General features: G+C 42.6%; 1 protein-coding gene across 5 annotated transcripts in view; it reads right to left on the reverse strand.

The window, feature by feature from the left end:
- DRP2 (dystrophin related protein 2) overlaps window positions 1–13,828 on the reverse strand; it is a 47,986-nt gene that overhangs the window by 13,306 nt on the left and 20,852 nt on the right. For 3 of the 5 annotated variants that reach the window (XM_077146690.1, XM_077146688.1, XM_077146686.1), the window contains 12 exons: window positions 12,596–12,759; window positions 10,818–10,974; window positions 9,393–9,513; window positions 7,638–7,906; window positions 7,105–7,251; window positions 6,552–6,630; window positions 4,756–4,816; window positions 4,386–4,447; window positions 3,243–3,317; window positions 2,137–2,338; window positions 1,828–1,913; window positions 13–170 (listed from right to left, as the gene is read on the reverse strand). In XM_077146690.1, the coding sequence (XP_077002805.1) occupies window positions 13–170; window positions 1,828–1,913; window positions 2,137–2,338; window positions 3,243–3,317; window positions 4,386–4,447; window positions 4,756–4,816; window positions 6,552–6,630; window positions 7,105–7,251; window positions 7,638–7,906; window positions 9,393–9,513; window positions 10,818–10,974; window positions 12,596–12,759 (1,581 nt within the window). The remainder of the gene's footprint in view (window positions 1–12; window positions 171–1,827; window positions 1,914–2,136; window positions 2,339–3,242; window positions 3,318–4,385; window positions 4,448–4,755; window positions 4,817–6,551; window positions 6,631–7,104; window positions 7,252–7,637; window positions 7,907–9,392; window positions 9,514–10,817; window positions 10,975–12,595; window positions 12,760–13,828) is intronic. The other 2 variants (XM_077146687.1, XM_077146689.1) reach the window with 2 other exon arrangements.

The raw sequence follows: 13,828 nt of genomic DNA on the forward strand, positions 1-13,828 counted from the left end.
TTCCATACTCACAAAACGGAAGCAACTACGGACACTGGGCTCCACATTGCTGCCTCCAAAGGCTGCCACTTCTCCCAGCTGACGGGGCACCTGAATGGCCTCATGAAGCAGGACACCAAGGTGGCGTTGGTCACACTGGCTGCCTGAGTTGGCCACTTGGCTGAAAAGGTCTGCTGGCCCCAGCATAAGTAATGCCCAACCCAGATGCAGGAATAACCAGAGAATGGTGCAAGGAAAGTACATAAAAGGGAGAGAGAGAAAGAGTGCATACACTTAGCTAATAACTTTTGGAACTGGAATATCTAGAAGTCATCCCTGACCTTCTAGAAGCCCAGGAGTTCAACAAAGAGTATTTCTCTGAGTTAAGGGAGAAAATGTGAGACACAAAGAGGGTGTGTCAGGAAGAGGAGGGAGAGAAAGAAAGGGAGAAATGGAGAGAGAGAACTGCATGTGAGAGCAGTACCAGACACAGATATGACACTTCTGAGAAAACAGATTCCTCAGGAAGTAGGATGGGTGGGGTGTGGGATTCAGGGCGGCCTGAACATGAGTCATAGTCACTTTGCCATATACCCTTCTGTTCATATAGTTCATGTAGTCCTATACTGCAGACACTTTTCAATTATCCACCCAAATGGAAGGAAACACTGACATGATAATCCCCAAAGAGGAGATGATTCAAAATGTTTAATCATCTAAAAATTATCTCTAAGTGATCTCAGTGATTGTGGAATTTACTATGGTACTCATATTTGAATATGGGCTGTATCTGCTGTCCTGGGAACTACCCCAAACCACTCTTTAGAAAACCTGCCTCCAGAGGTCATTGCCTGTTTGCTTCACATGTCATCAAAGCTTAGAAAATACACAGAAGTAAAGGGCAAGGAGCCTAGGTTTTACTTCTGTATCCATTATTAACTAGCTTGTAGAAACTTGGTCATGAACCTCTTTATACTGAAGTATCCTTATGGTGTAAACTGAGGATAAATAATCACTGTCATCTCAAAGGAATGGTGGGAGAAATAAATTATTTCTTAGCTATGAACATGTTTTGAAAAGTTGCCTTTCCTGTAAAGTTTTTCCAGACCACTGTCATCTCTCGCCGATCTTATGTAGCACATATCGTTTGCCATTTCAACTATTCTAATTTTTAAATGCTTTCTGTGTACTTCTGTCCCTTCCTCTGGACTGGAAACCATTTGAGGCAGGGGCCATGTCTAATTTAACCTCATATTTGCTACATTTAGCAAGTGGATGACACGCATTATGCACTCAGCAACTAATGATGATGGAGAAAAGTTAAAAATGCTAAACTTTAAAAGATGGAGGATGATGAGGCTAGCAAAGGTACTATAAACAAGAGAGGTTAAAAACTGTATAATTATGTACAGTTCACTTTCCAGATAATGAAGATTATTGCACTCTGATCATGTATTCATATTGAAAGTCTCAAGTAGACTGTTTGATATGGCTTCAGTTTCAGTCTGGGATAGAGTTAAGTTTGATAGGCCAGGGAGAAGTAAAACTAGAATGTCAGGGCCTAGGTATCCCAGGAAGCCAACTCAGATCCTGACTAAGAACTTACAACAGATCAGAGGAAACCAACCCCCCTGGAGTGGCACTTGGAATAACAGGCCTTAGGGCTACCATGGACCTTGTCTGCTGTGGGTTGTTTTCAATAGCCTTGACCAGGAAGCATCACAAGGTAGCCCAAGTAGCCCTCAGCTGGATCATAGGACCTACTGTCTGCTTATTTCACATGCTTCTACCTCCCCACGTCCTCTCCCCTCCACCCAGCTCCACTTCAGACTTTGGAATTGTACTCACACTGAAGTTTTTCCTTCACTTCTGTGCCACACAGGCACGCAATGCCAGTCTTAAAGGACAATGCCCGCATCTTTCCACTGCGACCACTAGGTTTAAAAGAAGAGACTGAGAACATGAATATATGTAAAGAATTAATATCTTGGTAGTCTTTTTCCTCACAAAGTTGATCCCAGCTGGGCTCTGTGCAAACCATACCCCAGACTGAGTTAGGTCCAGGTCCACTATGAGAGCCACCCCTTCACACCACGCCCACTCCAGGATGTCCCATTGAATTTCATCCTGGAAGCTGCCAAGGCTGAAAGACCTTACCTATCAAAAACATTAAGGAGCCAGTTGAGGCTCATGTCTACACAGAGTGGCACATTAACTAGGATGCCTCTTTCCTCCTCCAGCCGTTCATATAAGGCAGTCAGGCAGTGAATAACCTCTACCACGTCCATCACATGCTCACTGGCCTGAAGGTCATGCTCATTGAAGATCTCTAGTGCTGTGGTTAAAGTTATCAGGTCCACTGGGAAAGAAAGGAAAAAGGGAAAAACACAGGCAAAAGTAGAATTCTGGGGGTTAGACAAGGAAACTGGGCTATCGGTGTCACCAAATTTGATTCAATCTCCAGACCAACCATTTGCAAATAGGATACAATATTTTCCTTTACCAAGACCCTCACCCCAGGGAGACAGAAGGTAGATAAAAGCCTCACAGATTATCCTAAGATGTTTCCATACCCATATGTTCTTTGTTTGACATCAGTTTCAATAGATGGTGGGATATGACTCATCTAATCTCCTATGTCGTATTAACTCCATGTTAATTTTCTGTGTTCTTACACATGTTCAAACTGCAAATAGGTTTGTCCTTGAACCTTGTTCTGAGAACCTAGATACTGGTTATTAATGCTCAGATGTGGCTGGACATCTGAACATTAATATGCTCAGGAGGACAGGACTTTTTATTTCTTCCCAATGCTGGAATTATCCCAGCCAGAATTGCTTGGGCCAGGAATCTTGAATGGACAGTCTCCTTGAGGAAGGTTAGACGCCACATTATATGTGTAGCCATCTTGTCCCCTAACAACTGGCATGCTGCCACATCCAATAACCCCAAGATGGAAAAAAAATATGCCCCTGGTAGTTCCAAACAATGGGTTGAGATACTTCCTTTTATATGGCAGTTGGGCAGGGAAAATGAATCAAGGAAGGAGACCTTGGGGGTAATTTGGGGATTCATCTGAGGTTTGGGGAGAGTGGAAGGACCCTGGAAACAACAACCGTTCATAGTCAACATATCCCAGCCTTTGTAGAGTTCCCACCAAGCTAATCCACCACCCTGGTCAAGATGAGGTGAGAGTGGGAAGAGCAGATAGATTAAGAATAATAGGAGTGAAAGCCATAAGGGAAGTGCAGTGGGAGACATACAGCGCAGTGCTTTCTGGACTCTACGTAGCTTCATGGCAGTGCGATAGGCTGAGAACTTAATGTTGTTTAGATCAGCTGCAAAGAATGGAAATAGACCCACTCAGATCAGAGAAATTCAAATTAAAACCACAAGATATCATTTCATACCCATCAGATTGGCAAGAAATAAAGGTCTGATCATAGCAAGCGTCAGCAAGGATGTGGATCCATTGATCCACTATTGGTGGATCAAAGAACTGCTTATGGAACTGTAAACTGATACAAAACTTATTACCTAGTAAAATCAACATTCATGTACCCTACAACCTAGCTAGCTATTTATCCCAGAACAGTTTATTTTTCAAGCATTTTTGAAAAAGACTTATGGTAAGAAAAACATTTTGTATCATCACCCAGAATACAAACATGCACACAAACACACACACACAAACACACACAAATATCTAAAACAAATATTTTAGGAAACAATAGCGCTATAGATTTGATAGGTAAGAAAACATAACAACCTTAATATCAAATATGATTCTTGCTAAGACTCTGTTGCATTATGCTATTTCCTAGTCCATTTTATCTTTTGAATGCCTGTCTCAGCACTCTAAAATGCTTTTATTACTTACAGACCAAAAAAAATATGTTCTGGAGAAATTCTGGCACACATGCACCAGAAGACATGCACAAAACTTCATAGCAGCATTGTTCTTATTAGCCCAAACTGGAAACAACCCAAACGTCCATCAATAGTAGCATGGATATATAAACTGCACTATATACAATGGAACACTGTACAACAGTGAAAATTAATAACCTATAGTTACATGCATCAATATAGATAAAATTTGCAACATAATGGTGAGTCCCTCTTAGCAGCTAGAGATAAGGCACATATCTTTGACAGTGTCTTTCAAAGCAGATCAGACTTCACATTTATAAGCAGAATTTCCAAATGTAATGATAAAGTGGTCCAGGGGAAATGTAGAACCCCATTTGAGGGAGGTACAGAATGGAAAGAAGGAAGGCTGTTGGAGAAAGGACAAGGTACTCACTTCCACCCCATTTGTTTATTCAAGGGAAATCCCTTCTAATATTATAAGACAAAGGCAGCTGTATATATTCCTACCCTATTCAGAGGTCTCACATTCTTACCTAGAGTTTGGTATAACTCGGTCATCTTGGGATGGTCCCAGCATGTGGTCTGAGCCTGGTGGCTACAAACAAAAATATCAGTGGCACCAGGGTCTATACCACCCACCTCCCCACATACACGCACACCATTCAGTGATAAGTCGAATGAAAGAAGCTGCAAGATCCAAGGGTGAACTCTGGAGATCTCAAAGCACAAGAGATTCACATATACTCTGATAGAATCTTGAGCTCTTGAGATGAGTGGGGGAAAAGCTGGACTGGATGCAGGAATCTTGACAGACAAGGAGTGACAGGGGAAGGTAGAAAAAGGACAGGTGAGGGAGTGGGTGAGCAGGTTTCTGACCCGTTTTTGATCCAAATGGTCACTCACTTGATATAGTAGGGAACTTTATTGGGTGAAATTGCTCTTTCCCAGGGCACCTGGACAGAGGCTGGTAAAGGAGAAGAGAAAGAAAAAGAAAGTTGACTATGAATGCTCTTCAGGGCCTTTGATCACTACCCTGTTCTATCCTCCATAAGAGGTGGTCAAACCCAAAAGAGATTCATGACTCTCATCGCCAACTCTTCACAGCCCCTGAGGGTATGGGGAAAAACTTTTAATGAACAAAATTCTCTCCCTTATGTTAGGACAAGGGAAAGAGAAAAGGTTGCAACTGGTACTAACATACCAGAGATATAGCAAGGGCATGAACAGGAATACTGAGCCTTGGCCATCATGATAATCCCCTCCCTGAACAGACTACCTTTTCTACACATTCAGCTGCAGACAGCTGGAATGCAGCAGTGGATATGAAGTGGATCTTACTTTCTTTATGGAAAGGTTAAGCTTCTCAGTCCTGTGGGACAATAGGGGAAGGTACAGCTCATTTCTGTGTCTAGTGAGGAACTCTGGAAAAGTATGTGTCTCTCTGGCTTACATCTTTACATTCTGGATGTTCTAGGAAAGGCTCTGGTGACCTGACCAACCTCCGCAGTGCAATTTCCCTGGATACAAGAGCCCTTAGAAGGTATAACTGCATGCTAGTGACTATAATAGTGATAATAATCAGTTAACATTTATTGCACTCCCACTATGTGCCAGAGACTATGCTAAATCCTTTGTGTGCATCTCTCTCTCTCTCTCTAATATAGATATATATATTCTCATCATCTGTACTGCTACCACCCTTGTCTGAGCCACCATAATACCTCACCTGGATTGTTGCAACATGCCTCCTAACAGAACTCCTTGCTTCCACTCTACAACAGTCTATTCTCAACACTCTGACTCTCTTAACATAAGTCAGATCATCCCTTGGCTTAAACCACATCACATGTTCTCCATTCTATTCAGAATAAAATCTGAAGTTCTTACCACAGCCTGCAAGACCCTCCATGCTCTAGCCTTCTGCTACTATTCTGACCTTCTCCCCTCCTTGCTCACTTCCACGCCAGTCTCTTGTTCCTTAGTCATGCCCTTACCTTAAGATCTTGGAAGTTTCTGTTTCCTCTGCCTGATATGCTCTTCCCTCAGATATCCACGTGCCTCAGTCCTTCACATTCTTTAGGCTTCTGTTCAATTGTCACCCTCTCAGTGAGGCCTTTTCCTAACCACCCTATTCAAAATTGCAACACCTTCCTTAAGTCCAGCACTCCCTATTCATGCCTTCCCAGCTTTAATTTTTCCCATAGCATTTGTCACCAATTGGCATTATATTTTTTACTTATTTGTTTATTGCTTGGCTTTCCCAACTAGAATGCAAGCTTTACAAGTCCAAGTATTTTTGTCCCCTTTGTTCACTGATGTAATCCCAATGCCTAGAACAGTCCTGGTCCATAGTAGGCCCTCAATATATATTGTTGAACAAATAACGTCATTAACTTCTCATAATCTATGACCTAGGTAATATTTTTATCCTCTTTATAGATAGGAAAACTGAGCTTCAGGAAGGTTAAGCCAGTTTTCCAAGCTTCTACAGCTATTAAGTTGTGGAGCTGTGACTCAGACCTAGAGCTAGCTGATTTGAGAGACTGTTCTTTTAACCACTATACTACACTTTTTTATCCTTACTGCTTCTTGGATACCAAGGTATACTGGGCTCCCACCAGGCCCCCAAGGGACAATAGTAGACTCTCTTGGAAGGTAGTTGAGGTTCTGCTACTTAAAGTCCAGTTTGGCTCACGTACAGGAGAGGAAGTGCTGTGACCCTGGCCCAAAGTCCCTGTGGGCATCCTGGAGCTGCTTAAGCCTCTCGCTTACTGACACCTATGGAAAGAATGGGTAGGAGGTAAGTTGATTCATTCCAGGTATTTAGTGTGGGATTTCCAGGCACCTCTAGGTATATTTATGAACTACCTCATAGGCTAGCTTTTTTCCAGTTCCAGCTCCTCACACCATCACCCAACTCCTACTGCTCCTTAGGCATTCCCAAGGGCGAGAGAAGAACAGCCCTAATTCTAGGCTATAGTCACTCTTCATCTGCCCTCTCTACCCAAAGTGCTCAAATCTAGACAGATCCCTCTCATTTTGTCATTTTAATCACTTCCTGCAGCTTAAAGGTTGAGAGTCCTGTTCTTCTGTTTCAGATTTTGTAATTACCCTTTCCCATGTAGGTCTCATTTCAATACTCCTTCATTTACTTTGGACCTGAAGAAGTTTCCTGCCACCACCACACACCTTCCCCCAAGCCTACGCATACTGAGGCTCTTCCTCATCTCTCACTCCAGGCTGCTCTTCTACCTGTAGCTGTTTCCACCGGATGTTGATCTGCTCCAGGGCCCGGGAATTTTCTATTGACAAATGCACGTCAGAAATTGCAAGTTGGTGGGCCAGATCATTCACCAATTTCACGCCATCTTTCACAGGGGAGAATTCTTCTTTGAATAGCTGTAAAAGCAGGACCAAAGTCCCAGAACAGAGTGGGAAAGAGGAATCATTAGCCATTCCCCTGAACTCCTCCCTCCCACCCAAAGGTTTTACAACTAAAACACAACCTAGGTGCTTGTTTAACAAGGCAACCAGACTAAGATGGGGTTGGCTACTGTCTTTACCCTCTTCCTTTCCTCTTCTCAGAAAACACCAGGAAAAGAAAAGACAGCAGAACAGTGAAAACCACAGTCAAACCAGCCCCCAAATCCAGCAGCATAAACTGAAGAAGGCCCAGTTGTAGTCCAGGCCAATAATGGAGTCTCAATAGGAGGAATAGTGTCAGGGTGTGGGAAAGGCATCAGGACTAAGGGTGGACTGAAGCCAGGTGAGGGGGACCTGTATACCTTAATAGCCTGGATGTGCTCTGGGAGTGAATCAATGAAGAGATCCCCAATGGGTTCCCAAGTGGCTCGAACTCCATCGGCCTGGGTCAAGGTATTGCTTAATTCCTCCATTGCCCCTCGGATCTCCAACAGCTGCTCCAGAGTGCGCTCAATGTGGCGTTGCTGGTCCACACATCGGGCAGTCAGCTTCTCCCACAGTTCACTGGCCACTGTTGCCTGCTTCCACACAAAGCGGCTAAGATTCTGAATCCGTTGTCGGGGGGAGTTATCTACAAGGGCAAGCAGGAAGTCAGGTCAGAACAATCAGGCAGAGGCAGCTCAGGGGACAAGGAAGAACAGAGACACAGACAGCCCTTGTAGAATATGTGTGCATGTGTATGTGTGTGTGTAGTTATATATATATATATTCATACATATACAAATAGACATTTTCCGTGTTTGAACTCCTTTTCATATTTAGATTTTTTAATTAAACTTTTATTTTTAGATAATTGTAGATTCGCATTCACTTGTAAGAAATAAAACAGAGATCTCATATACCCTTTATCCAGTTTCCTGAAATGCTAACAACTTGCAAAATTATAGTACTATATCACAACAAGGATATTGACATTGACACAATCTACAGATCTTATTCAGAATTCTTCAATTTTACTTGTACTTACTTGTGTATGTGGTTCTGTGTGACTTTATCACATACATATATTTGAGTATCCACCACCACAGTTAAGATACTATGTTTTGTTTTATATATTTTCCCCATTTATTATATCATGAGGAGTTTCTCATAGCCTTAAAAAAATGGGCAAAATATTGAGCTACATATTTTAAGGGGTATTGTGAGGTGAATCATGTAAAGTCATGTTCACGTGATTCTGGAACATGATTTTGTCCAATGCCTGCTGCCCACTTTGATACAGAGAATGGTGGCATTTTATGAAGGCCTAGTCCAGGAGAGGTTATTCTTATCCAACTTTTCCAGTTAATCTCCTAATTTGTAGGTTTCCTCTTGCTTTTGCAGAAACAAGTTCAAAGTCCCAAAGCCCCACACTCACTTGAGTTGTCACTGTTCCAGCTGAGCTCATCGGCAGCAAATTAAGTCCTAGCCCTCCTACGAGGGGCTAGAAGTAAACTGACAATAAACAACATTAACAAAAGGCTCCATTAATGAAGGGTCTTTCCAGGATATTAATAGACTCTCTCAGAAGCCTGAGCACTCTTTCTGGAGAAGAGGCCTTGCTGAGCCACCACTCAGACAGAATCCCCATGAATCCCATCCTATCTTCTAGTTTGAATCTAGTACTAGAGTTGGCCCACTCTACCGAGGGAAAGGACAAAAAGCTACCAGGGCAGTGTCAATGAGTCATAACAAGTTTTTCCTCTCTAGTGTCATTACTCAAAATTTTTATTTTATATTGGAATAAAGCAGTGTATATTTTCAAGTACTGTTTTTATTCATTGAATAAGTTCAATTCATTTGAGCTTTTTTTTTTTCTTTTTTATGTCTAATTAAAAGACTACACATGATGCTCCAGATAGCCACATAAAGCTTTGGGCTTTGCACTGGTAACTCCACTCCAGGTTCTGCTCTCTTTGCTTTGCTTTTCAGTATAAATCTTGCTCCTCCCCAACTTTGGATTCCTCGGAGAAAATTGTCCTCGTAGATACCAGTTAAGGAAATGAGTTTAGTGAAGGCAGTAGGTGTTTAGTGGCACATAGATCAAGAAGAAGAGGAAAGAGACGAAGACCACCCACCTTTGCTCTCAGAACGGGGCTCCTCTAATTCCTCAAATGGGTGCTGGGACAGGAAGGACTGAGCTGACTCCAGCACAGAGTAGATATAAGGGCCCCGAGACTTGACTTCGTCCATAAAGGCCTGTGAAGTTTATCAATGTGGTCAACAGGAGAGATTGGTCTTTCAAACTCTCTAAGTTCCATACTGAAATTAACACCCTTTCTTCTCTTCAGTGTGATTTAGTCCTTTCACACTATCATGTGACCATTTTCTTTGGGCTTCACAGAATAATAAAAGGTGCAATCTTTCCTGCAGGCAGGGAAATGAATTTCTGACACTGGAAAATCTGTCTATGGCACAGAGTAGAGCAAAGTATGGGATATTGGGTTGGGAAGCTTGTTTCTCTGGAGGACTCAAAAAGTCCCTGTAAGGGGCTTGGAGAAATAAAAAAACTGTGTTATATTTTAAACTTTAGGTTGAAACATACATAAGGAAGAGTACACAAACCATAAGTGTAAAGCTTGATGAATTTCCATAAAATTATTCCATTTGTGTATCCAGGGCTGCAATTAGGAAACTCTACCAGCATCCAGAAGGGCCTCTTGTGGCCACTTCCAGTCACTACACCATAGCTCTCTTCACAAAAGTAAAAACCATCCTAACTTGTGACATCACTGATTAGTTTTGTCTATTTTTGAACTTTATATAAATGGAACCATACGTTAGTTCTCTTTGTATTTGAATTTTTTTACTTAACCTATTGTCTGTAAATTACATCCACATTGTGGCATATAATTAATAGTGTATTTTCTTGGTATATTGTACTCTATTCTGTATTTATAGTCAAAGACATATCTGCTGTTACTTTCTGACTACAAAGGTAATATGAATCACACATTTTCAGAAATTTCAGAGGAGTACGAAGAAGAAAATTAATAACAATTCTAATTTCATTAACTATTATCAACATTCTGACATATTTCTTTCCTCTGCTTTTTTTTTTTTTTTTGCATGGGTAGGCACCGGGAATCAAACCCGGGTCTCTGGCATGGCAGGCGAGAACTCTGCCCACTGAGCCCACCGTGGCCCACCCTTCCTTCCTCTGTTTCTATATACACTCACCTATATACAGTTTTAGACAACTGAGCTCTATCTGTATATAGTTTTGGAGTCTGTTTGTTTTTTCACTTAATATCATATTAAGGCAATTTCTCCATACCCCCATTAAAATCAGGGGAGGATTTTCAGTGAGTCCCAATATTTGATGGGAGGGATAGGAAAGAAGGATTAGACTTATTCTGTGAAGAGCTATCCACAGACCAGATGGACTGCATGAAGCCTCCTGTTACTAGAGTCGTCTAAGCACCTGTCTACCAGGGTATTGCAGAAGGGATTCCTTCCCCAGCTGAGAAGTTATACACCATGGATTCCATAATTCTACCTACCGTGTGTGTCTCCTTCTCCTGTTGTACCAGGGCTACATCCCCTTGTAGAGGCAGCTGAGCTGACAACTCTTCATCCTTTTGACTGAGCCAGTCAATAATCTCTTGGAGAGGGAGCTGAAGCTTTCCACTATGGTCTGAGAAGGCTTCTAGGCGAGCACTGCACACAATAGGTACGAACAGTGATTTTCAACCTTTGTTAAGTGAGGAAACAGTTTTTCTCAAACAAAATATTTACATGGAAACTTAATATGCTAGACAGATTAAAGAGGAGCTGCTCTGGTGGAAGTGGACGGAGGCCCACAGCTTCCCCCTGTTCCACACACAGGCTCCTAAGGCTTCTCAGCATGGAACACAGAACTGAAACCAGTAAGGAGGGCCATGGATGGGAAGGGAGCCCAAACTTAACGTGGCTTAAAATGTCACTTTTTGGCCCTCAGTTAATTCAGTTTCATACCCAGTATCAGGCTGGTAGGAAACTGGAATGGTAGGAAACTGAGCAGGGGCATTAGGGGATGACAACTGTCAGTTACCCTCTTGCCCTGGCAGGATTCAAGTCATAACAAACTGCTCTTTCAAAGGCTGCTCTGAGCCTGCCCTCTGAGCGGAAAAGGATGCTGTAAGTGGAAAGGGTAAGTCAGGTGTTTGTCTGTGTGCAAACTTGTATGAGAATGCCTACGAATACAAGCAGCCTAAGGGTCCCAACAGTTGATAACAACATAGGCTAGAGGTTTGACATACATAAGCAGAAAGTTTGTAGTATATAATTATCTCTGTCTGCTTCCCCCTACAAATGAACTCTGAGCTGAGATCCAAGTGGGAGGCAGCTGGAGGCTGGCCCAGACTGTGTGCAGCCATCAAGTCCATTCCCTTCAGCTGAAAATAATGACTATCTTTTTTCATTGCCTCTTTATCACCTGGGCCAAGCATTCTCCCTACATTATTGCTTCAGCTAATTTTCACAGTAACCTTAAAAATGCAGGAACTAATATTGTCCAGAGATATTAAGTGATTCTCAAGGTCACACAGTTAAGTCACTGGTAGGGCTATGATTTGAACACAAGTTTGTCTGGCTCCAGAGCCTTCATCCTTTCAAGTTCTCCACACGGCCCACCCCTACTGGAGCCCAGGAATTTGGGATCTGATGATAGGAAGTGGGGAGGAGAAGTAGAGTTGGTCATAGAAGGGAAGGGAAAAGAAGAGCAACTGATATAGAAATTTCCTTCAGGTTCTTCTTGACTTGTCTTTAATTTGGGATAGAATAAGTGGACTGATAACCAAATGGATGTGAGTAGAAGAAATAAAAGCATGGGAGAGAGAGCAGATGAGATCTACCAAGATGGAGGACACTTATGAGAGGAACAGGAGGGGGAGTAATCATTTCTATCGTTTACATTATAGTATTTTTAAGTATACACTAAAAGTTAAGCATTTTCATATTGAATTTGAATCTCACAACACAGTAAAGTAGTTAAGACAGGTATTATTCCTCCACTCATCTTTTTTCTTAAAAACAAAAACAAGTGGAAGTTAAAATTCAGAGGCTTCAAACAAAGTGACACAGCTATTTAAAACCAGGGCTCAAAACCAAGTGTCCTGCCTTTCAAACCAGGATTCTTATCCAGTGCCAGAGAAAGAAAGGGAGAAGAAATGAATGATGAGGTTGAGGAAAGGATGATGCCCAGGCTGAGAGGAGGCAGCAAAGCCACAGCAGCCAAAAAAGCCCACTCACAATCCCAGCCAATTCCCTCAGGCATGTGTCTCAAGGAGCCAGGCCTTACCGGAGGTTGTGAGACTTCTTTTTTATTTCATTCCAACACAGATTCATGGCTGGTGATTCCAGAGGTCCAGCGGCACCAACAGATCTGATAAACAGCTTTTGGCTTAAGCAGGGAACCCCAGCACCACCCTGAGGAGGCACAGGGGCAGAGGCAGCAGCTCTAACCTGGACAGAAACACAGATATCCCAGCACACAGGCTGCTGTGATCCCTGGAGTGTGTCACACCCAAGTGTGCATCAAGCCAAGGTGGAACAAATGTGAATGAGGGGAGAAAAAAATCTTGTCTTAGGGTTCAGAAATCTTATTCTCTGGGGATAAAACAAATAAAACTTTTGTAAACTCTGTTCATTGCAAAATCCTCTTTTGGTATAGGTTGGTCACTTATAACTGCTGACTACTACTTCTATTATTATTATTATTGTTATTCATTCTATCAGTAACCACTGCCCAGACTGGATCCTGGAAGTACTTGCATTAAGTAAGAAGCTTCTCTGAATTGTCTGATCACTGGCAAATGCAACATTCAAGGCAAGCTGTAGGCTGGTATTTCAGGTTCCCACAGTCTACCTGGCCTTCTAGAAAAGAAAGCTGAAAGGCTACCCCATAAAGATTCTAAGAAGGAGTAGACCAGTCAGAGAAAGCTATCAGTATTGGTGTCCTACTTCTCAAATGGACCTAGGCTTTAATATCCCCTCCCTAGTTCCCCTCCCACATTCCCCACTACCAGTTGGAAAACCCGGAAATAGTCTTAAAGAGAACTGTTCATCTTCCATGGGCTGAGGAAGGGCTAGCAGCATTTTGGATCTTGATCTTCAAAGCACTCTGCCCAGAGTTGGCAGCTAAGAGGACAAGCCATGGAGCATGCCAAAGTCTAGCCTTGGGCCCTCAAGTTCATAGCCGATCACTTGCTATCCCTAGCATAAGTAGGTCCCTGAGGGGTATTGTGGGATTTGAAGGCAGGTTGGTCAAATAGCTCGAAAGAAGTTAGCTCCACACAGCACAGTACCAGGGTTGCCCAGACAGCAGACATTAGAGAGTAGAGGGAAGGGGAGCGTAGAGGAAGAAATCTTGGCCTGTGCCACTCCACCCTAATCCATGGAAACCCACATGCCTATCTGCTTATTAATCTGCTTGTCTTCTTGTGGAAAGAAAATGACCCCGCTAGTGGTTAACATTCTTCTAGTCTCCCATTTCCTCAAACCATACTTTCTCCCCCACAAGACTCTCCAGGCA

The sequence above is a fragment of the Tamandua tetradactyla genome, chromosome X, assembly GCF_023851605.1.
Source record: "Tamandua tetradactyla isolate mTamTet1 chromosome X, mTamTet1.pri, whole genome shotgun sequence".
Taxonomy (NCBI): domain Eukaryota; kingdom Metazoa; phylum Chordata; class Mammalia; order Pilosa; family Myrmecophagidae; genus Tamandua; species Tamandua tetradactyla.